We start from the raw sequence: 25,625 nt of genomic DNA, 5'->3' as shown, positions 1-25,625 counted from the left end.
GTCAGCAGCACTTTCAGTTAGGAGAAAAAATACTTCATTAATTCAACAAACTTTTTTTAAGTGCATATAATGGAAAATGCATGGGGATAAGTTCTAGGAAGATAAAAAGTTAAGTAAGACTATCACTTTAGTCAAGTAATTAGCAATATAGTAAGGAAGAAAGTTTCACTCTCAAAATTCAACATGTAACCATATCATCTACTCCAATAGCATGAGACTATGATTTTTTTTTTTGATTCATAGGTTGGAAGTTCATATTTGTGTGTATGTGTGTGTCTGTGTGTGTGTGTGTGTGTGTGTGTGTGTGTGTGTGTGTAGGGAGGGAGGGAGGGAAGAGAGAGATTGATATGAATTAATAAAAAAACAAACATAGAATATGGTAAGTGTATTAGAAGAACGTGAAGTCTTATGAGACCTAATGACTGATAAATCATTTCCCATTGTGAATATCAGGAAAGATTCATGGAGGAAATAATATCAAAGCCAGGTCTTGAAAGGATCTCAAGAGATTGCAGCTAGATTGCAGAGTGTCCTGAATGTCCTGACAATGCATCCTCAAGGGAAGTAGCACTTATTCCATTGCTGTTATTGGTGGAGAGATGTGGTAATGTATACTCTTTTAAGACAAAATAATGGCTCCAATGTAGCCTTTTGTCTTTATTGATTCTGAAATACAATTGAAAATGTATACCATCTGAAAAATCTAGCTTTGCAAATGTCAAACAAAATGACATTAATTTTCCCCAACTAATTATGGGCTGCCTGAAGCAAGTATGATATAATCTTCCGCCCACACATATTCCATTCACCTATTTCAGACTCACAGGGTCAGATAGCCTGGTGGCATTTGTTTAGTACTTTGTCCCTTCAAGGTGCAGTTTGATTGTCATACTTTTTATGAAGAGAAGATCTTGTAGGAGACACTTCATACCCCTAAGGCTCTGCCTTCTAGAAACCGGTTGCAAAACTGGAATAACTTTAAGTATTAATTCAGTGATATCATCAAATAAACCTTTGTGTATTAATATTGAATTGAAGTAAATCAGCAAGTGTATAACATGCCTGCTATGTACCAGACACTGTACTAAACACTGGAAATATAAAGAAAGGCAAAACATTTCCATCTCTAAAGAACCACAAAGACCAAGAAGGGAGACAATATGCTTACAACTATATACATCCAAGATGTATACAGAATGAATTGGAGGTAATCCTAGAAAAAAGGCACTAGCATTAATAGAAATGGAGAACGGCTATAAAAGGTGAAATTTTAGATGGAATCTGAGGAAAGCTAGGGAAGTCAGGAGGTGGAAACAAGGAATGAGAACATTCTAGGCATGTAGAACAGTCAGTCAAAGTGCAGGGAGTGGAGAGATGTTTTGTGTGAGGAACAGCAAGGAAGCCATTGCCATTAGATGGTAGAGAATGCACTAGGGATTGATAGGGAGGAGTAAGGAAAAAGGAGACTGAAAAGGTAGGAAGAGGCCAAGTTATGAAGCACTTTGAATGCCAAATAGATGATTTTGTATGTCATCCTGGTAGTAATTGGGATCCACTGGAGTTCATTGAGCAGAGAGAAGTGATATGGTCAGTCTTGCTCCTTAGAAAAATCAATTTGAGATCTGAATGTAAGGTGAGCTTAAGTAGGGAGAGACTTGAGGCAAGGGGACTAACCAGAAAACTATTGCAATATTCCAGGTGTGAGAAGATAGGGACATATACTAAGGTAGTGGCAGTGATATAGCAGAAAAGAGGGGTACGTACAAGGGATGTTGCAAAGGTAAAATCAATAGGACTTGGCAGCAGAGTGAATACGAGTCCTAGGTTTAAAGTCTGGGTGAGTGGGAAGGTGATGGTATCTTCACTTGTAATAGGGAAGTTAGGAAAAGAGCAGGACTGGGTGGGGGTGGGGAGGAGAAAGATGAATTCAGTTTGGGACATGTTGAGTTTAAGATAATTATGGGATATCCAGTCCAAGATGGCTAATAGGTAGTTATAGATGTGACACTTGAAATCAGTGAAAGAGATTAGGATTGGATAAATCTGAGAATCGTCAACAGAGGAAAAATAGTTGGATCCATGGAAACTAATGAGGTCAGCAAGTGAAATAATTTTCAAAACTAGAAGAGAAGAGGGTCCAAGAGAGAACCTTGTCAAACACTCATGGTTAGTGGGAGTGAGTAGGATGAAAGTCAGCAAAGGAGACTAAGAAAGACTGGTCCAACAGGTAGCACAGAAGCAGAAGGTATGCTTGACCTAGAGAGAAGAGAGTTTGAAGTAGAAAAGGATTATTAATATTATCAAAAATTGTAGAGATGTCAAGAAAGATGAAGACTGAGAAAAGTTCATTAGAAAAGTTATCGTGAGTAGGTCTTGAGTGAAGAGTTGAATACTGAGATCAGAATCCAAACTGTAAAGAGTTAAGAAAGGATTGAAAGAAAGTAGATTTCAGACCACCTTCTTAAAGAGTTTAGTTCCAAAAGGCAAAATGTAGTATAATACCTCACAATGATGCTTGAATCAAGTGAGGGTTTTTTGAGGACTGAGAAACTTGTTTGTAGGCATTGGGGAAGCAAATAGTGGACAAGAAGAACCTCAAGATAAGTGAGAGTGGGAAGATGAAAGGACTGTCTGCCAGAGAAGATGGTATGGAATGAGATTATTTGTGCCTGTTGAAGGGTTTGCCTTGGCAAGGAGAAGGACCACCACACAACTTCATGTAAGACAAGGGATAGAGGATAGTGGGGAAAGGCATCTGAGTGGTGTGACATGAGGAGGAGGTGAGGAGATGGATTCCTTGGTGAATTACCTCAATTTTTGCAATGAAGTGAAGCACAGTTCTCAGTTAAAAAGTTGGAAGATGGAGCCAAAGGATGGTTGAGGAGGATGAAAAGGTTTGGAAAAGCCACTATGGTGTGTAGGACAGTTAATCAATTAGGAAGGTGGAAAAGTATTGTCTTGCCACTTGAGATTATGTAACATAAATTTGTAGTGGATCCAGTCTGCAAGTTTTAACACTTAATACAATTATATTCCACTGCAGTTTCACCAATGACCAAAGTGAAATATTCAATTAAATATTTTTGTAAAATTACTCAGTTTTGAGAACATTTGTTTAAGTATGGACTTACCTGCTAAAATTTCAGGGCAAACTAATCCAGCTAAGAAAAATAAGTTTGTAAACTTGCCACATTCCTTCTAGAATATTACTAAATGATAAATCCAGTATTTAAAACCTTGGTCTCTTACCAGGTTATTTTTTTTTCCATAAGCTTTATTGGAAATACTTGGTGAGATGAGAAGGCAGATTGTCACATTAGCATATTTTCTTTTCTCTCTTTCATCTTTAGTTAAAAAGATAGTGTCCAACAAGATTTGGATTTGTTGACCTCACATGAGTATATAGGAATGACCGGCATTTGACCAAGAGTTCAAACGTGATTTCATAACAATATGAAGTTCTTAATAAAGAAACTTCCAGTACCAATTCAGGATAGCATTTGTTTATAAATTTGCCAGCCTAGACAGTTGTACTGGAATACTGAGAGATTTGAGTGACCTGCCTAGGGTGACATAGTCAGTATGTCAGAGGCAAGTCTTAAGACCCCGTCTCCCTGACTACAGCATTGATTCTGTTCATTATAACAGTGTTAGCTCTCTTTGCCAAAAGTAGAGTGCACTTAATGACAGCTAATAAAAAAAGTTTACCTGGAGTTTGATAAATCCAATTAAGAATCAGTTAAATTAAAAAAGGGAATGGGAGGGACAAAGCTATGTGAGAGTTTATATGTATACATAAACACACTGAAAACATGGGAAAATAGCAGTAGAAATTTCTATTTAATCATAATTCAAAGGAGATAACTCCAGAGAAAATCAGTAGGAAATTTCTGTCCAGCTTAAGAGAGATCAGGTTTTGAAACTGAAATTCAAGCGTATTCCATAGAGATGACAATTAGAAGTGAAAGGAATGGAAAAGATAACCAAGGGAGAAAAGGTAATAAACTAGGAATGTTAAGTGTACCTACATTTCATTTATTTTTAAAGCCCAAGGGCTCAGGTGATTATATACAAATGTATAAAACATACGTAATGAGTATAGTTAATAAGTTATAATAGTTAATAAGATCCTAATGCAAAAAGGCAGGGGAATCTTCTAGATCAAGTTCAGCAAGAAGGAAGTGGTTCTTCTGCAATGTCAACCTTTCAGAGAGGTGACTATTAGAATTCATAATAAGATGGAGAGAAGAAAGCATGGCATAATCTCACACATATCCTAGATTAGGGACTAGGGAAATTTTCAGAGTGTAGAAAAAGTACAGATAGGAAGAACACATGCTTTAACATTTTACAGGGGAAGAAAATACAAGAGGAATTGAAAACTACAACGAATGAAATTCATGGGTGGAAAGATAAATTATATGAGCAAAAAAGAAATGATGTAGTTGTCCAAAAGTACTATGTGCATATACTTAGAACTGACCAAATGAAACTTTCTTTTAATTGTGTAGACAAAAAAAGGAAAAGTAAATAAACATAAATGCTGAAGTATGTCATATTTATATAAGAATTGTTGGTATGGGGACAGAGCCAAGATGGCAGAGTAAGAGCAACTACTCCCCTAAGCTCTAAAACAAACTCCTTCAGATACCTCTAAAAAGAGAATCTGAACAAATTTTAGAGTGGCAGAATCCAATAGGAAACAGAGTGTGGCAGATTTCCTACCAAGGACAGACTGAAAGGTCAATAGGATGGATCTGTTGCACAGAACTGGAGGAGCACACAGAGCACAGGCTGTACCAGAACAGACCCCAGCATAGCAAAACCAAGCAGGAAGCCCTGGATGTCCTGAAGCAGCAGCAGCACTGTGGAATCTCAAATATATCAGCCCAGGACAGGAGTCCAGTGGAACTGAGCCAGAGAGAATCACAGAACCCCAGGTAACTGCAGCAGCTGCTCCTGAGACTATCAACCCACAGATTAAATGTTTGTAAGTCACCTACTTGAACTTCCAGGATCCAAGATGGCAGAGTGATTGGCAAATGCTCTACCCCTCCCCTTGTTGACCTTGAAAAACTGAGAGAATATTTCCCCAGGAAAAATTGTGAAACAGTGGGATCAGCCAAAGAGGTAAACAGTCTCTTAGCCCCTGAGGATAGGAAAATCGTGAAGGGGGGCCCTCTTGCTATGACTGAAGGGGACCAGTGCAGGACCACAGCTTTCCCAGAGAGCCCCACCTCAGTGAATCAGGAGGAGATCCTGAGCCACAGGGGAGTAGAGCCCGAAATCTTCAACACCAGGACCCCAGGCATGCCTCAGCACGGACAGGGGAATAGGTAAGACACTAGTGCAAATGGGGTTTACCAACCACTGAGGCAACCTATGCTCAGGAGAAGAGACCTCCTGTGGCCAGACCACCCCTCCCCCACACTCAACACAGCTAGCTCCAGGGTAACTCCAGGGAAACTCAGAAAGACTTCACCTGGCCTCTGCTTTGGCACATCAGCCAGCTCAGCTCCAGATAAGCTACAGCATTCTAGCTTCTAGCTGAAAGAACCAGAGGCCACAATATACAAAGCCTCAAGTTCTTAGCACAAGAACAGTGGGACAAAGCCCCCTGTGCCTCAGAAGTAGAGATCCACTTTAAAAGCCAGGAAAAGAGTGATCATCACGAGCAAGAAGCAAACCAGAAATGATAAGACCATAGAATCTTTCTATGGGGACAAGGACCAAAACATGAATACCAAAGAGGTCAGCATTGAAACTATACTCTCATCTGAAATTTCAGAAGGGAATATGAACTGGTTTCAAGCCCAAAGAGCATTCTTGGAAGAGCTGAAGAAGGATTTTAAAAGTCAAATTAGGGAAGTAGAAGAAAAACTGGCCAATGATTTTAAAAATATATTTAAAAAATCATGGAAGAATTTAAAAGGAAAATTAGACTAATGGAAAAGGAAGTACAAAAACTAACTGGAGAAAATAACTCCTTGAAAGGAACAATTGGACAGATGGAAAAGGAGATGCAAAAGTTAACTGAAGAAAACAATTTGTTAAAAATTAGAACTAGGCAAGTAGAAGCTAATGACTCTATGGGTCATCAAGAATTAGTCAAACAGAATCTAAAAAATGAAAAGACAGAAGAAAATGTAAAATATCTCACTGGAAAAACAACTGACCTGGAAAATAGACCCAGGAGAGAAAATCTAAGAATTATTGGTCTACTAAAAAGCCATGATGAATAAAAGAGCCTAGACAATATCTTCCAAGAAATCATCAAGGAAAACTGCCCAGAAGTCCTAGATCTAGAGGGCAAAATAGTCATCAAAAGAATCCACTGTTCACCTCCTGAAAGTGATCCCAAACTGAAGACACCAAGGAATTTCATTGCCAAATTCCAGAACTATGAAGTGAAGGAAAAAATACTGCAGGCAGCGAGAAATAAACCATTCAAATATCAAGGAGCTACAGTCAGGATCACAAGGGACCTAGCAGCTTCTGCATTAAAAGATCAAAGGAACTGGAATTCTGCAAGGCAAAGGAGCTGGGACTACAACCAACTATCAATTACCCAGCAAAATTGAGCATAATATTTCAGGCAAGGAGATGGACATTCAATGAAATAAGGAATTTCTAGACCTTTCTGATGAAAATGCCAGAGCACAATAGAAAATTCAGTCTTCAAATACAAGCCTCAGGAGAGGCATAAAAAGGCAAACAGGGGGGAAAAAAAGTTATTCAATAGGGGCAAACTGTTTACATCCTTATATGGGAAGATGATACTTGTTAATCTTGAGAATCATATGTTTATTATGATATATAAAAGGGATATACATAGGTAGAGGGAGTGCGTATAAAGTAAATGATGTGATCATAAAAATTTGATTTCAGGGTGAAAAGGATTGTAATGGGACATGAGGAAAGGAGGAGACAGAAACAGGTAAATTACATCACTGGAAGAGGCACAAAAACATTACAGTGGAGAGAAAGAGGGGAGGGAGATGAGCATTGTTTGAGATTTATTCTCATCTGATTTGGTTCAAGAAGGGAAAAACAAGCTCACTTAAGTATAGAAATCTAACTAGCTTTATAGGCAGTAGGAGGGAAAAGAAAAGGGAGAGGAGGGTAAAAGGAAGAGAAGAAGTAGTAAGAGAAAAGGGGAGTAAAAGTGAGGGAGGGCTAAAAGAAGGGAGGGAAGACTGAGGGAAGCAGTGGTCAAAAATTAAAAGAATTGTTGATGTGAATATCAAGTTCAAAATAAGCTAAGGTTGGCAGTAAATTCCAAAGTCAAAAGAAAGGGTGCTTTTAAACAAAGTCAATGCAACTAAGATTAGGATGGAAGTAGAAAAGTGGGAAAGAATTTTTACAACTAGTATCTGTGACAAAGGCCTCATTTCTAAAATATATAGAGAACTGAGTCAAATTTACAAGAATACAAACCATTCCCCAATTGATCCCTGGTCAAAGGATATGAACAGGTAGTTTTCAGAGGAAGAAATTAAAGCTATTTATAATCATATGAAAAATGCTCTAAATCACTATTGATTAGAGAGATGCAAATTAAAACAACCCTGAGGTACCATTTAACACTAATCAGATTGGCTAACATGACAAAACAGGAAAATGATAAATATTGGAGAAGATGTGGGAGAGTTGGAAAACTAATTGATTGTTGGTGGAGTTCTGAGCTGACCAATCATTCTAGAAAACAATTTGGAACTATGCCCAAAGGGCTATAAAAATGTGCATACCCTTTGACCTGGCAATACCACTTCTATGGCTGTGTCCCAAAGAGATTGTAAAAATGGGAAAACCGTTCACATGTACAAAAGTATTTATTGCAACTCTTTTTGTAGTGGCCAAGAACTGGAAATCAAGGGGATGCCCATCAATTGGGGAATGGCTGAACAAGTTGTGGCATATGAATGTAATGCAATAGTATTGTGCTATAAGAAATGACAAACAGTCAGACTTCAGAAAAACCTGGAAAAACTTATATGAAACTGATGCTGAGTGAAGTGAGCAGAGTCAGAACATTATACACAGTAACAGCCACAGTGTTTGAGGACTATTTTTGATAGACCTAGCCCTTCACAGAAACTCAAGGACCTAAATCATTTCTAAAGGGCTCATGATGCAAAATGCCATCCATATCCAGAGAAAAAAACTATGGAGTTGGAACACGGAATGAAGCAGACTATTTTCTCTTTTGTTTTGTTTTTCTCAAGGTTTCTCCCATTCATTTTAATTGTTCTATTCAACATGTCTAATGTGAAAATGTGTTTAATAGGAATGTATGTGTAGAACCCATACAAGCTCGCATGCCATATTGGGAAGGGAATCAGGAGGGAAGGGGAGAAAATTTGAAACTTATGGAAGTATTGTTGAAAACTGAAAACAAATAAATTAATAAATTTGGAGTGAGAAAGGAAGGGTGCTTTTAAAGGTATATTAATGTAAAGAGAGTGATTAGTGAAGGGATAGGACTGCTGTTTGAAAAGGATTGTACTGTGGTAATGAACAATGGAGAGAAGCAAAATGATCCAATCTGTATTTTGCTTTTAGTTTCTCTGAAAATTAAAATTACCTTTGGATTGGAAAAGAGAGATCAAAAAAGACTAATAGGGAGTTGAAGCTTTACCTAAATTAAAGTGAAATAAAGCACCTTGATAAATTCATCACCATGCACATGGGAACTGCATCTCGGAGCACTTAACTCTCAGATATGTTTGCTGTGAGGGGTGTAGTCAGAAATGACTCAATGTCAGCTTGGAGAAGGGTGAACTAACTCATGGGCTTTCCATTTTCTAATGTTTCATATTGATATGATATCAGTGACTGATGGAAGTATAGATGACATGCATATCAAATTTTCATCATTCAATTGAAACTGCCCTCTCCAAAATGACTCAAATTTCCCAATCTAATTGCCTTTTTTCAATCTTATAATTTGTGACCTCTTGCAGCATTTAGGACTATTGACCACCCATTATTCTTGGATTTTATCTCTTCTCAGAATATTTGTGACATTGTACCCTATCTTCTCCCACCTATCTGACCACTCTTTTCCAGTTTTCTTTGATGTACAGGGTCCCACATCACCTGGATAATGACAGGGAAATGAATTCTTCAAGTAATATGGTAATGATGATAGTTCATTAGTACATAGAAAGGTAACCCACAGTGGTGAAAGAAGAGCCAAATGTGGCAAAATCACAGATCCTTGAAGTATTGAAGTTATATAGTTACCAACTCCTGTATATTTGTCCACATTAGATAACAAGGTCTTTGAGGGAAGACATTATGTCTTATTTTATTATGAGATATATCTCTGTTTCTCTAGTCCTAGTTTACTGTTTTCCACATAGTAGGCTCATAATACATGTTTGTTGAATTGCATCAAAATGAAACACTGAATTAAAAAGAATGGTTTCTTTTTTTTTCAGCTGAAGATAACAGCCTATCACAAAAGAGAAAGGTAACAGTTGAAGATCTATTCAGTCCAGACTTCAAAATTCATGATCCAGAGGCTAAATGGATAAGTGGTGAGTCCTGTGTATATATGAGAACCCCTTGCTCATAAAACTATGCATACCTTTGCTCCTTTTGCTTCCTCCTGTTTACTATTTTTTTTCTTATTTCCAGCTTGAAATTATCTCCTCCTTTTGGCTGTAGAACTGGAGCTAGTGAGATTTCTGTATTAGTCATCCTGCTGTCACAGTGGGAATCTGTGAATCTCTTAGCTCTGTGGGTGTTTTTTTTTAATGTATGTTGTTGCATCATGGTGCCCTGACACAGCATTAACTTTATAAAAAAAAGTGAATCTTCGGATTATATTTCTATAATGTGTCACCTCACCGAGACATTACTTTCTTTTCTGGGCAGAGGTGAATTGTTGCTAAGCAACAGTTATACTGCAGAAAACAAAGCTGGGCTTTTCCTTCCTTTCCACTTTCCTCACAAGCCACATGTTCTTTGTCCTATATTCTGTACTTCTCTTTGCCCCAACTCTCTATAGCATAAAGGTACCAAAATAAGTTTTTAAAATGTCATAAGATGAGAAAAAAGAGCAGCCCTGGAATACTGTCAAGATAAGTAGGACCAGGTATGCCAAAGCATGCTAAGATTTACATTACCCCATTGAGGTTTAATCTGATAAAAATAAGGATGACAAAAATGATGGTAAATGATGAATGTTTGAGATTTTTAAAGTTCCTTTCTCTGACTTACCTCATTTGGTTCTTACAGAAACCCTGTAAAATAAGTACTACAAGCAACATTAGTCACATTTGACGTTTTCCTGTGACTTACAGAAATTAAATGCTTTCCTTGTGGTAGAGATCAGATGGTAACCCTGGCTCCAAGACCAGGACATCTTCCTCTTTTTCTTTTGCCTCTACTCAGTAGAGATCAAAAAGACAAGTCATTTGCCTACTGCTGCTTTTTTAATATGTAATGTTCATCAGAATATTGCCCAGGTAGATCAAGTGATTGCTTTATGTAATTGAATAAAAGTATTGGGAAGCAAGCTCATTTTCTTCAGCCTGACAGCATCACTGGGACATCTTCAGCTGTAAATAGGATGACAGAGATGAAATATACTTCATCTCATATTGTTTGAGATTCTGCTGGTAGGTGTCTAGAAATGAAAAGTTTTACATTTACATTTACAAAGGAATCTGAATGCTGAGTATGATTAAAACTATTAAAAATGTTCTTTTATGGATCAATATTATGCCTGGGCTACTGAGGGCAGTAGTTTTATCTGTGATTATGCTGTAATCTCAGTATAGTTTATCTGTTGAATTGTATCATTACTAATATCTAAAACAAGTTTAGGGTTACATGTGAAAAAAGCTGGCAGCAGGAATGCAATAGTGAACTTTATATGGCTTTATTCATTCTTGGTATCAGATATTAGAAAAGACCTTAAAAACCATGTATGGCCAAGGCTCTCCTTTCAGACCCAAAGTGCTGGCTTGTCTTGTCCAAAGTTGCGTAGCTAACAAGCAGCAGAGCCAGTATTTTAACCCAGATCCTCTTTCTGCTACCTTTAAATGTTTTATTGAATTTTTAAGTAGAATGGTTGAGAAAAAAATCAATGATGCCTTTGAATTTGGTTTGACATAATGAACTTTAATGCACATGAAAATATAGGGACTCTAAGTCTTCATAACTTTCAGTGTAGAATTTTCCAAACTATGGGGCATGCCCTAGCTTAGAATGCTACGCTCATAACAGTGGCTGAAATTATTTTATATTTTTGAGTATACCCATTACATGTGAGATTAGTGAGCTCTCCTTTGGCATAGAGTGGTCAGCTCTTGAGATGAGGGATGGGAGACAAATTGTAGACCCTCTCTTCTCCTCCTTCAGGCTTATAGTGTTAAATTCTGAACTTCTAATAAATTCACTTATTTATGTAAAACTAGAAAGAAGTAAAATAAAAGCAAATAACACACTTAGTTTGTATCTATGTGTGTTATTTCCTTCTATTTGTATACGTGTATATATGTGTTACGTATGTATATATGTATGTGTGTACATGTGTGCGTACATATATATGTGTGTATGTGTGTACTTTTTTCCAGTGGTGGAGAGAGTTAAGGGTCACAAATTAATTGGGTTTACCTCTTTGGAGATGCTAAAAAGATCCTAATTGTAAAAGCAACAAGGATTTATCTCCTAACTTTTTAAATTTACAATAAGAAAGTCACTGAGCTCTCCTTGAAAAGTATTTCTTTTCTGTTCACCTGGAGGACATGACCTATATTTTAAAATTTGTGCCATTGTTGTATAAGCTGTGGCATTATAGCATCTTCACATAATATTCAGGGAATTTATTTACTGATGTCTGTATTTTTTCCTCATCCTTTCTATGTTAGTATATGGATGCTCTTTGCTTGTTCCTTTGCTTATGCATTTATAGCACCCAAGTATATCCCTTTGGCCAAATGGCCCCTGTCTCACAGCTACATCTCCATATACATATATAAGTTCCTGAGAGCCATGAGATCATGGTTAAAATATCTCTGTGTCCTTCCATCACCACCACCGCATTGGGAGCATTGAACCTACCACTTTTCTCAAAGGCATTACTTGTTGATTATATAATAAAGGAATGGCTTAAATATATGCGTAAGATATACTTCACACAGAATGTTGATATGAGTGTATACATGTTGCCACAGTAAATACGATATGATCGAAGTGTGCAAGATATCTAAATATCTTGCATTAGTAAATTTTGATTATCCATACAGAAAAAAGAAGTATGAATTATTCAGAAGAGCATATCAATAAAAGCTTATTTCTATTTAATTTTTAAATACATGGATATGGTGTTTGGGTCATGGGAAGAGCAGATGATTTACCTTCCTAATTATGTCATTCTTTGGCTAATGTGATAGTCAAAGAAATTTGCTTTCATGTTCATACACCTACAGACAGATGATGAGTCACAAACATGCTGACTATTTAAGGGAAACTAGACCCAAACCAGCCCCAGACCAGCTTTTGAATTTTCTTAAATTGACCAAGGAGGAAATGCACATACCAATACCACGTAGTTAGCCATGCATAGAGCATAGTTGGTACTGCCTAAACAGCCTATTAAATACAAAGCCTTTCTTCTGTCAATACAGTGAACGCTATTCATCAATGCTGCCCATGGTTCCATAGAAAAATTGTCTCTGTATCTGAGGCTCTTAGAAGGATTTTACTGTACATTTCTTTGATGAAATAACACACACAAAGTGTAGCATTAAATGACTGAGTCACTAGCTGTTTCTGAAAACTAGCTACCATTCAACAATTACCTGAGATTAGTTTTCTTTCTCCTTTTTCCATTTTTTTCTTATTAGTCCTATTCCTCTTCCTCTTCCTCTTTCTCTTTCCCTTCTCCTTTTATAACTTTAAAGATATATTTCACAGATTTGATTAACACTTAGAAATTATACTTTTTTATTGCTTTTTTTACTTTTTATTTTGAAGTTGAATACCAAAAAAATGAGCATTTTCCTAAATATAGAATGTAAAAAAATTATATATAAAACTGAGTCTGCATTTCACACTGCTTACTAAATTCCCTCTATTTCTTTAAAAAACATCCTGCTTGTTTCTGCTTCCTTCTGAACTTTATTCTGTCTCCTGCATCTTAAAAAAAAGCCTTTCTAATGCCTCTCCTTTTTTTGGACTTCACTATTGCTAATTGCTTCCATAATTAAAAACACAGGGGGTAAAACCCTTGTAACAAATAAACACAGTCAGTCAATTATAAGAAATACACAGTGGTCCTGTCCAAAATCATATGTCTCTTTCAGTACTTTGAACCCAACACCTTAAGCCCATCACCTTTCTATTAAAAGATGAGTTGTAAGCATTATCATAGGTCGATGGATACATGATTAATCATTGTTTTTATTAGAGTTTCAGAGTTGTGTTTATTCATAGTGTTATTATTATCATATTAATTGTTCTTCTGGTTCTCACTCTGTCTCTATTCAAACTTTTACATTTTCTCTGAAATCTTATCATTTCTTATGGTGCATTAATTTTCTGTTACATACCTCATTGTATTAACCACTTTCCAATTAATGGATACACCCATTAAATTCCAGTTACTTTCATTTTTCCCCTTTTAAGTCTTCTTTCAGGATTAGGAAGTTTATTTTCCTTGTGATTTTTCCTCTCATTATTACCCTCTTTTAATCCTATCTCTCCTTGTTCCCATTTGTTTTCCTGTTGAATTTTGATGTTTCTAAATCAAACTGCGTGTGTGTGTATGTGGGTGTATTCAACTCCTCTTTATCCATTTCAAATAAAAGTGAGGTTCACCTAATGTCTACTTTCCTCACTCTCACTTCCATTTGAAAAATACAGAGACATTTATTTTTGGTCATTGACACTATGTGAATTTGTTTTGTTAGCCATTATTATTTGTTAGGGATTTTTCTCTGTTTTTAATTGAGGGTGGATGAGAGGAGTGTATGTGAATCTTCTCCCATATCCCAATTATAAGAAATATCAAGTTCTATTTCCTGTTCACCCTTTATGCACTAGTGTATTCCTCTTATCTTCCCTCATTTTCCCCTCTTAAAACCATCAGACCAGAACCAATCTATCACAGGTTCTCCATTGTTCTGCTTTAATTCCCTCAGTGCACATTAAAGCTAGGTTCTGGCAAAACACTTGTTTCTTCTCTCCATATTAAAATGTTAGACCTACATCACGACAAAATCACTTCCAGTTGCTCAAATGAATCTACCTTTCTATAAGTTGATCTTGCCTTTTGTGTTTGCATTTCAAAGTTCCTACCCAGCTCCCATATTTTTGTCAGAAATTCTTGAAGACTCTCTATTCTATTAAAGATTATATGTGTGTGTGCATGTATATATCTGTCTATATATCTATATCTATATCTATATCTATACATATATATATATATATATATGTATATTCCCCTGTGGGATTATAGTCAACTTTGCAGGCTAAGCTATTCTTGGTTGAGGGAATTTAAGTAAATGAAATATTGTATTTTCCTTCAGCTTCTTTTTCATAGGTCAGGGTATTGTCCCATGCTCTTGAAATATAAGATCATCAGATGTTTTGAAGTTTTCAGTGATCTTAGGAGTCATCTATCTCAACTCCCTCATTTTAGAGATGAACCTTTAAAATTCCTCCAGTTGTTAGTGTTTTCTTCCTTTGCTAATCACCTTTAATTTATTTACTTAAAGATATGTTTTTCCCACAGTAGAATACAAAGACTGAAATTGCTTTAGTAGTGTCATTGTATCTCCAGGATCTAACTTGCACCTGCTCTGCATTTTGATATTTGTTCAATTGACTTAAATTGAAACTAACTCCCAGAGTGGTTAAAAGACTAGCTATTTGGCAGTGGATAATTCCTTTAACATCTTTGAGCCCTAGCTTATCCATCTGTAAAATGAGAAATACTAATACTTGCACTACCTACTTCACGGTGTTATTGTGAGGAAAGTATTCCTTGAGGCATTATATAAATTTGAGTAGTATTTGTCATTGGATGATGATGTTGTTGCTGCTGCTGCTGCTAATGTTGATGAGTGAGGTCAATGAGTTGGTAGCAGAACTAGGAGATTTCATGGTTCTTTCCTACCAAGTTGTTGGTAGTCTATCATGTGCTCAGGCGGTAGAAAAAAATACTACTAAAGAAGATGACTACTTTTCTGACAATTCTTTAGGGCTTTGTCCTTGTGAAGATATTTTAGAATTCCAGCTTTTTTATTGCTTTCAACTCTCCTTCCAACTCATTTTGATACTCCCAGTTCAAGAAATGTAGGAAAAATGTCCAGGAGATAAAGTAAGTTGATGTAATTCCCCAGTGGAAAAGAGATTTTCTGTCTTGAGCACACACCAATTACTAAAGTTAGGGAAAGAGTTTCAAAATGAATATTGGATATAATGGTCCAAAACTAATTGATTTCATTTATTTGTCTGGCAAAAATAGGCTGGGCTGTAATTGTCTTTTGTGTGTGTTTAACACCCTAGACTTAAATCATTCATGCCTACTTTTGGGGATGATGATTGGAACAAAGACCTTTAAAATTCTAGGATACCTCATTGTACATGTCATTCAACTTTGAATATTGGTTAAAATACTGTTATGCTGTTTTATGCAGGTAAAGTAAATGAACTGCTATTACCACATATGAGAAATACATCATGAGAATCTCCTAAAAAAGATGCATAGTCATCTTAGAATTGGTCAATAGTCTTATGATCTCATGTGATTTCTTTCTATGTTTGATTCAATTTCACATCTTTGGCTTAACTGAGAACTTGTAAATGGAATAAGAATTATAGAAATTATACCTTGAAAGAATAATATTGAGCTACGTGCTTCTAATTTTTTTATTCTAAACTTAACACACCCAAAATAACCATTTCCATATGCAAAGTAGAGTATAAAAAGAGAATTTTATATGAAACAGTGAATCTCTAGTCTATACTACTTGGTGGTTTGTTTTTTTTTTAGCATATAATAAGTTTCACTTTTTACTTTCAGTTCTGTTGTTCTTGTCTATACTTCTTTCTGAACTTTTGTTCTCTTCTGGAAGAATGTTTCATTGACTCTTTTTTTCTTTTCTTTTTCTTATATCACAATTGCCAACCTCCTTTCTTTTGCATACTTCTGACCCCCTCAATTAAAAACAGAAAAAAGAAATCCCTAGTAACAAATTAATATAGTCAAGCAAAACAAATCCACATAGTGGCCAAAAAACAAATGTATATGTGCACCTGGAGTATATCACTTTTTTTTTCCATGCTTCATCATAGGTCTTCTGGATACATGTTTAGTCATTACTTTGATAAGAGTTCTTAAGTTTTTCAAAGTTATTTTTCTGTACAATGTTGTTATCACATAGAAATTGTTCTCATGATTCTGCTCAATTCACTATCCATCAGTTCATATTTTCCACTTCTGTGAAACCATCTCTTTGGTCACATACAACACAACAGTATTCCTTTATATTCACATACCATAATTCATTCACCAATTCTGCACTTGTGGGGAATCCCACATTTATATTCCAATTCTTTTCTTATCTTGCTTTCCCTCTTAAGCTTCTTTTCAATATCAGGATGTTTATTTTGATTATGGCCATCTCTTCCCAGTATCATTTTCCCTCTTAGCTCCAACTGTCCTTATCTTTACCTGTTCCCATGTTGCCTTTGATATATTCCTACATCACTGAAAATTGTATAATAGGATGGTGAGAGAAAATTAATTTCAAGAAAATTAATCTGGCAATTTCGTGTTGGTTATATTAGAGTTGCAGCAACTAGGGTTAGGGAGATCATTGAGGTTTTTGAAGTGATTGTTAAACCTAGGAGAAAAATGGTGAAGATCTTGCCTAATTTGGTAATGGGGAAAAAACAAGGTGGAGGTAAGAGATATTTAGAAGGACCAATTGACAAAATTTAATGGCTAAAATGAAATAGAGATTCATAATAGGAATACATCAAAGATAATGGATATTTCAAGCATGAATTACTAGGAAAACAGTAGTATATTTGAAATAACTGAAATAGGAGGGAAATATATTATTTAATGTTTTTAAATTTTGAATTTCAGGTAATGGGAGAAAATTCAAATGGAAATATTTTAGCAGGCCTGTAGCAAAATTAAGTTGAAATTTAGATGAGAAATCAGGACTAGTGATAAAAATTTGAGTGTAATCATCTTCATCATGCTTGAAGCCTCGTTAATGAACTAACTTCCTAAGGGAGAGATTGTAGCTATAGAGAAGAAAATTCCAGATTGAGCCATGGAGGACAGGAACAGAAAAATGAGTCATTGAAGGTAACAAAAGAAGAAATGGTCAGAGGTAGAAAAACAACAAAGATTTCATGGTGTCACAGAAGCCAAAAAGGCAGGGGCAGGAACTATACCTTCTCCTTACCTTTTACCCTTTCCCCAAATTTACTTTTCCTTAAAAAAAATATAGTGGGTCTCCTTATCTTACCCAGGCTGGAAGTACAAGAACTGTCCAAGGTCCTCAGCACAGAATCTTTGACTTACTCTATGATTTGAACCAGGTTGCCCTTCCTTAGATAATCTGGTTCCCACCGCAACCCTAGTTCATTACAGGTGTCCTCCATCACTTTTTTAAAAACAAATTTTGGTAATCAAGACTGTAATTTAGCTAGTTCCCTTTTATTGGAAAATGCCCTACTGTTATATTGACAATGCGCAAGCGCACACACACAATTCTTCTGCCCAACTGGAGTTAACTTTGCAGAACATCATGAGTAAATAAGTCATTTAGAATTTTCCCTCACCAGATTCTAATTTTTTTGGAAAAGATGTTTCGTGTTCAGATTATTAGTGACTAAGAATGGGGAGAGACTGTTTTTAGCAGAAGGACAGGCACTCTCTAGTTAGTCAGTATTTAAGTTCCTTTTTCTTTATCACTTACTTCTATGAAGAAGATGAGGAATAATTTGTTTAAATATATGTCCTCTCTGTGCAGTTGTTCTGCCAATGTCCTAAAACTATGAAAACTATCTAAATCCCTAAATGAGTTACAATTCTCAATAAACAAGTTTTTGCAGATTTGCTATTTTGCTGGGGAAAAATTGAAGAGCATATACCTGTGCTCTTAGCTTTTCTTGATCTCTCTCTCTCTCTCTCTCTCTCTCTCTCTCTCTCTCTCTCTCTCTCTCTCTCTCTCTCTCTCTCTCTCCCTCTCTCTCCCTCTCTCCCTCTCCCCCTCCCTCTCCCCCTCCCCCTCCCTCCCCTCACTCTCTCCCCCCTTCACTCTCCCTTTCTTCCTCTCCCTTGGCTCCCTCTGTCTCTCTCCCTCTGCCTCTTTCATTCTACACATCTGGGGCTTCTTTGAGGAAGCGGCTCACAGGAGCCTGATGATGTTGACTTTGTTCTGAGTAGTGAGGACATAGTCTCATTAGCCAATGGTTCTTGTTCTCTCATTGATCCTAACATCCCATTGCAGTTTAATTTTAATGGTGAGCTAAAAGTTGGAATTTTTCTCATGAAGGGCACCAGAATAACTAGACTTTTCCACTTGTTTACATTCATTTCCATTATAGCAAGCACTTGTTGGAGAAGAAAGCCTCAAAATCTCTAAGATGTGGCACTGGAAAGACTGTAAAAATTGGAGAAAATTGATTCTTTTGAATGCAGAGAAATATCAGCTGCACAGTGGAAACTGGGAAAATGTATGTTTTAGCAAAATAAATTGGAGTCAGTGCATAGGGTTCAAAACAAGTTGATTTCCATATTTGCTTGCTCTTCCTCCCTTTTGTTATTTTGAAAAAAGTAGATGGATTGCTGTAAAAACTTGTGGGATTGGGTGGAGAAGAGACTGATTAAATTTTTTTCCAAACTTGAGCATTATTTGTTTATTTTTGAAAGCACACACAGCTTTTACCTTCAGTCTAGGATTGCTTCTTTTTTCACCAACTTGAGTTCATCTATCTGGATATCTCTTTCTGTAGGTATATAATCCTAATTTTTCTTGTTTTTTTATTTATTTTTAGTATTCTCTTCTTTTTAAATTTTGATTTCCCAATGCTCTCCATCCCTGCCATACCCTCCGCTTCTAACAGAGAAGGCAAACAATATGACATCAATTATAAGTGTGAAATAATGCCAATCATATTTCCATATTAGCCATATTTTTTAAAAGGAAGAAATATAAAGTGAGAAAATTATACTATAATTTGCACTCAGAATTCATCAGTTCTCTCTCTGGAGGTGGATAGCATTTTTTTATCATGAGTCCTTTGGATTTGTCTTAGATCATTGTATGACTCAGAATATCCAAGTCTTTCACAGTTGATCACCATTACAACATTGCTATTACTGTGCACAATGATCTTCTAGTTCTTCTCATTTCACTTTTGTGTCAGCTTGTGCAGGTCTTCCCATATTTTTCTAAAACTACTCCCATCATTTCCCACAGGATATTAGTATTCCATTGTAATCATATGCCTCAGTTCGTTCAGTCATTCCCCAATTGATGCATCCCTTTGATTTCCAATTCTTTTCTGCCATGAAAAAAGTTGCTATAAATATTTTTGTACATACGCATGCTTTTTTCTTTTCCTTTATTCTCTTTGGGATACAGAGCTAGCAGTATTGAAGGGTATGCACAATTTTATGACTCTCTGGGAATGGTTCCAAATTGTTCTCCAGAATGGTTGGACCAGTTTACTCATCAACTAACAATTCATTAGTTGACCAATTTTTCCTCTCCCCCTTTAGTATTTGTCATTTCTGATGAGTGTGAGGTGATACCTCAGAGTTGTTTTAATTTGTCTTGCACTATTCTACAGGCATTGAAATAAATGTGTCTCTCATCCCTACCCCTTCTAAAATGTTTTCTTAGCTTTTCTAATCTTTACCATCTTGACAAGAGTAAGATGATATAAGATTGCTTTAATTTATATTTCTTGGATTATTAGTAATTTTAGACTTTTTTAGATGGTTATGGAGAGCTTCTTATTTCTTTTTTTTTTTGAATCTGTTTTTTGTGAAGCGAGACAATCAGGGTTAAGTGACTTACCCAGGGTCACACACTTATAAGTGTCAAGTGTCTGAAATCAGATTTGAATTCAGTCCTCCTGACGAGCTGGTGCTCTCTCCACTGCACACCTGACCCTGGGTAAGTCACCGTTTGGAATTGTCTTGGATCATTGTATTGCTGCAAAGAGCCAAGTCTATCAAGTCATTCATTGCATAATTTTGTTGCTGTGTGCAACGTTCTCCTGGTTCTGCTCACTTCACTCAGCATCAGTTCATGCAAGTCTTTCCAGGTATTTCTGAAATTCACCTACTCATCATTTCTTATGGAGAAATAGTATTCCATTGCATTCATATACCACAACTTGTTCAGCCATTCCCTAATTGATGGACATTCCCTCAATTTCTAATTCTTTGCCACCACAAAAAGAGCTGCTGTAGTTTTATACATGTGAATCCTTTCCCTTTTTTATGATCTCTTTGGAATATAGGGTTGATAGTAGCATTTCTGGATCAAAGAGTATGCACCATTTTATAGCCCTTTGGGTATAGTTCCAAATTGCTCTCCAGAATGGTTAGATCAGTTTGCAACTTCACCAACAATGCATTACTGTCCCAATTTCCCCACATCTCCAGTATTTAACATTTTCCTGTTTTGTCATGTTAGCCAGTCTGATAGATGTGATGTACCTCAGAGAGGTTTTAATTTGCATTTTTCTATTCAGTAGTGATTTAGATCATTTTTTCATGTGATTATAGATAGCTTTAATTTCTTCACCCGAAACCTTCCCATTCCTATCCTTTGACCATTTCTCAACTGGAAAATGACTTGTGTTCTTATAAATTTGACTCAGTTCTCCATATATTTGAGAAATGAGGCCTTTATCAGAGATACTGGCTGTAAAAATTGTTTCCCAGCTTTCTGTTTCCTTTCTAATCTTGGTTGCATTGATTTGTGCAAAATTTTTTTTAATTTAATAAAAATTATCCAATTTGCATTTCATAATGTTCTCAATCTCATTTGGTCATAAATTCCTCCCTTCTCCATATATCTGACAGGTAAACTATTCCTTGATCTCTTAATTTGCTTATGGTATCACCCTTTATGTCTAAATCACATACCCATCTTGACCTTATCATGGTACATGGTGAGCAGCAATATTTTCAGTAGCAGAGAGCTACATTAAAACATGCCTGAGGACTGGGAAATCCTCGTATATAAATTATGATATATCAATATAATGAACTATCATTGTGCTATAAAGAATAAGAAATATGAAAAGTTCAGATAAAAATAGGAAGGCTTAAATCTGGTGATTCAGATGAAAGTGGAGCTAAAAGAACACAGTATACAATGAATAAAGCAATATTACTAAGATCAACATTGAGATTTAAACAAACCTCTGGTTACATATGATAATTAATACTAATAGCATATTAACAAAACTTTAAAGAACATTTTCTTCCATTCTGTTAATTGATTAACTTTTCAGGGAATATACTTTGTAGGTGGTGGTGTTTGGATTTGGGAGAAATATCTTCTATGTTAAAGCAATTTTTTTTTTTAAAAGAAGCAGAAGCAATTGTAAAGCATGGATGAAGGGGGTGGAAGGAAAGCCAAAAGGTCATTGAAGAAAGGATGATAAAGTTATTTGTGAGAACAGAAGGCATTTTTACAGTTTTTTTAGTAATTTTTCCAGGACTTTTAGGGCTACAGAGTTCATCTTCCCACCAGGGCTTGAATCACCTCTGCAACGTACATGACTAGGGCTCAATTCTCCATATGACAGTTCCCTCTAGCAAGTAATTTGCTTCTTAGCAAAGTAGTCCATTCTGATTTTGGAAAGCCCTAAATGTAAACTCTCCCTGATACTGAGCTGAAATTTGTCTCCCTGTGAGCTGAAATTTGTCTCCCTGTGAGCTTCCACCATTGATCCTGGTGGTTCTGTTCACTTCAGATATGTAGAATACATCCATTCCTTCTGTATAGCAGCCCTTCAGATACTTGAAAGTAACTATCATTCCACTTTCTGACTTCTCTTTTCTATGCTCAACATCCCCAATCTGTTCATTTGTTTCCCATGTCACATACTTCGCTGTCCCAGCCACTTTCTTTTTGGCCATACTCCAGTTTATCAATGGTTTTCTTAAAATGTGGTACCCAGAAATGAACTCAGTGTTCTAGATATAGCCTAACTAGGGTAGAATTGGAAGACTCATTCCTTCCCTAATTTTTATTCCTAGTGCCTAAAATTAAATGACATTTTTGGCTGCTGTAAAGCATTGTTGATTCATTGCAGTTTCAATCAACTTAGCACTAGCCTTCTTTTATTAAAACTGTCATCTAGCCATGCCTCCCTAATCCTGTTTTAGGAAGTTGATTTTTTTTAATTCAAGTACAGAATTTGATGTTTATTACTCTTCAGTTTCAAATTATTAGACCTAGTCCACCATTCTAATTGATGTTCTTTTAGATTCCTATTCTTTCAACCAATGTGTTAACTATCCTCTTAATTTTCCATCATTCAATTTTCCTTCATGTCAAGAAACTGATACAAAATATTGTGCAGGATAATGCTGAGGACTTAGCTCTGTGAAATTCCATTAGAGAACTCTTCTCCCAAACAACTCTGATTCAGTAATCAATACTCTAGGCTCTTTGGTTATCCAGTTATAGACATACTTAAATATACTATCTTTAACCCACTTCCCAATAGGTTATTTCATGAATGACTTTATCATAAGCAATGCTGAAACTGATCATTTCTCCTCCTCACCACCATCACAGTCCCATTCACCTCATGCACATTTAACCTGATTCTAGGCCCAAGTTGTTCTACCTATTCTTGCTACCTTCAAATCCAGGCAAATGGAAGATGTTTTGCCTTTGAGGAAACAAAATGGGGAAACTCTTAAGAACCAGTGCTCTAAGAATCTATAGAGGATCAGATTTCAGCTACATAGAAAGAAGTATTAGAACTATCAAAAAAAAAAAAGAATTAGAACTATCCAAAAGGAGGTAGCATGTAGATTTTAACTGCATCCTTTTGTCACCATATATCGGTTTGCCAGGAATTTTATATTAGAAAAGTTTGTTCAGATGTGGTTGGACAAGACAAGCTTTGGAGGTCTCTTACAACTTGAGGATTTTGTTGTTCTGTGATTTCTCTGGTATTCTTGCCAAGGATACTGCAGCACATAAATCAGTCTAATATAGTTATTATCATTCTTTCCTTAAGTTGCTGGTGTTAATAAGCATTTGTGATCCTCTTATCATCTTGATTGGGAGAAGAAATAGTGAGAAACTACCTTCTCTAAAAGATTATTTTATCATCAACTCTCAGTTATTCACAAAGAGATTCTCTTCAATTAGATCTTGCCTTCTTGCTTTCTTTGATTAAAGGACTGAACTTTTAGTTAGCTTTGAGTTCCATATCATAACTAACAGTAATTTTGCCTAGGGCAAATGAAGCAGAAGGGAAGCACAGTAGTTCAAAAGATTTTCTCGTTTATAGAGATTAACCTGTTTTACATAGAGCCTGATCCTCATCCCAACTGGCTTGTGGAAGTAGGTCGTAAGGCAAATTGTCTTTGGGAGGAAGCATTCCCCCTCCCTGTGTCCTCCACCCCACCATATTGACACTTAGGATAAAACCTGGTTAGGTATTTTTAATTGCTTGTCCTGAGGAAAAGGATGTAGAGAAAGTCTAGGATTCTGAAAACCAGCAGTTAATGGCCCAAGAGAGTTATGCATCATGGAACCTAAAAAGGAGAAAATATCAAAGAAGCCATCATCTGTTGGAAATAGGAGTGTCAGGACTAAAAGGATTCATTGGATATTTCCATTAAAAAAATTGGTGATGACCTTTGAGAGAGTAGTTTCAGAAAAGTAGGTGGCACAGGAAGCCAAATTGCAAGGGATTGAGAAATGAGAAAACTGTGAGGAAATGGAGATTTCAGGTACACACTATTTAAGGAAACATTATCATTTACATGGAAGAGAGATGGATTAGCAGGTTTAGAGTTTAGCATGATGAAGGGCAAAGTGTCTTTTAGGATAGAGGAGTATAGTTTATGCTTGTAGGTAAAGGAGAAGGATCTTATGGAAAGGGAAGGATTTAAGATCAGTATGACAGAGGGGATAATTAATGTGCAGGCTCATAGAAAAAGTATTGAGGTATAGAGGAGTGTAATTGAGGAAGTAATCCATAGCATTGAGTGAGCTAGAGTTGCTCAGTAAAGGTAGAGTTGAGATTATCTGCTATGACACTTCAGTTGGGGCTTGAGAAGAGAGGAAAATGTTTGGGACAATAGGTGCTATGAACATGATAGCTCCCTCATGAGGTTTCTGAAAAGCAGATAGAGGGTCCAAGCTGAGATCCTACAGCTTAAATATACATAGGATGATATTGGTGTGGTTTTGATGACATTCTTCAGTATTGCTCTACAATTCAGGAAGAGGAGTGAAGAAATTGGATGCGAGCATTGCCCACATGTTTTGACTGAACTGGCAAGATCAGTGATGATATGGACCAAGTACATTCGTGTCCTAAAGTTATAACTTTAGACTCAGTCTCTATGATCATTTGTCTATAAGAATCACAGATATCCTGGTGGCAGCCATTCCCAGTTAGCCTTACTGCTGTTTCAAGTTCCAAGAAGCACGTAGTCCAGACATGTTGTGAAATGGTGCTTTTGGACCTCTTGCTTTGGCCTTTGCAAGTTCCTTGTAGAACTCATATTGAGTATGTCAATAAGTCATTTTCCCAAGTACCTATAATATGTGTTCAGCGTGTTCAGCTACCTGGTTGGCTAGAAGAGAGGGGAGGTCCTATTATAACTCATTCCCTCTGTCATATGTCTAGCACTTTCATTGATGTGTTACAATCAGTATGGCTCCACAGAGGACAAAAACTCTGCGTTAGTGGTCAAGTTGGAGAATTAAAAGAAGATCCTTGGTTTTCGAGTTAAAAGACCTGAGTTGAAATCCCAGCTCTGGTATTTCATTACCTGTGTGGTCTTGGGGAAGTCATTTTATTTCTCAGTTTCCTTATCTGAAAAATGAGGAAATTGACCTAGATCATGAAGTGGGTCATGTAGCCCTTCGACAATCTGATGAAACCTATGGATACTTCTAGAAATTCATAAAATGCATAATGTACAAATGCATAAAACAAAATACAAAGGATTACAAAGGAAACCAGTTACATTGAAATATATTTATTATAATATTAAACAACAAAGTTCATAGTTGCCTGGGTTAAAACCTGTGGTCTAGATGATTTCCAAGATTCCTACCAGCTCTACATCTATGATCTGTAGCTTTTTAGTTAGTGAACTTTGTTATTTAACATTAAATAAGACTTATGAATGACAAATGACACTGCTAGAGGATCTAGGATGTAGTAGATTCTCAGTTCCTTCTGCCTCTGTCCTCCACCTTCTGTTTTAAGTTACATGTCTGTCCCTTTCTGTATCCATGGTCCTCTCCAACCAGCGCTGAGGCTATTTGCTTATCATCATCCACTGTTCTTTGTGGCCCTCTTTGGGTTTATCTAGAATTCTCTCAGGAAAGAGATTCAAATTGGCTCTGAGATTCTTT

General features: G+C 36.3%; 1 protein-coding gene across 3 annotated transcripts in view; it reads left to right on the top strand.

Moving 5' to 3' along the window:
* Positions 1–25,625, top strand: part of DPP6 (dipeptidyl peptidase like 6) — a 1,325,443-nt gene that overhangs the window by 830,153 nt on the left and 469,665 nt on the right. For all 3 annotated transcript variants that reach the window (XM_072652136.1, XM_072652135.1, XM_072652137.1), the window contains exon 3: positions 9,444–9,542. In XM_072652136.1, coding sequence (XP_072508237.1) covers positions 9,444–9,542 — 99 coding nt within the window. The remainder of the gene's footprint in view (positions 1–9,443; positions 9,543–25,625) is intronic.

Source organism: Notamacropus eugenii, chromosome 3 (assembly GCF_028372415.1).
Source record: "Notamacropus eugenii isolate mMacEug1 chromosome 3, mMacEug1.pri_v2, whole genome shotgun sequence".
NCBI classification, from domain to species: domain Eukaryota; kingdom Metazoa; phylum Chordata; class Mammalia; order Diprotodontia; family Macropodidae; genus Notamacropus; species Notamacropus eugenii.
The sequence above is the reverse complement of the archived record's forward strand: the minus strand, read 5'-3'. Positions and strand labels throughout refer to the sequence as shown.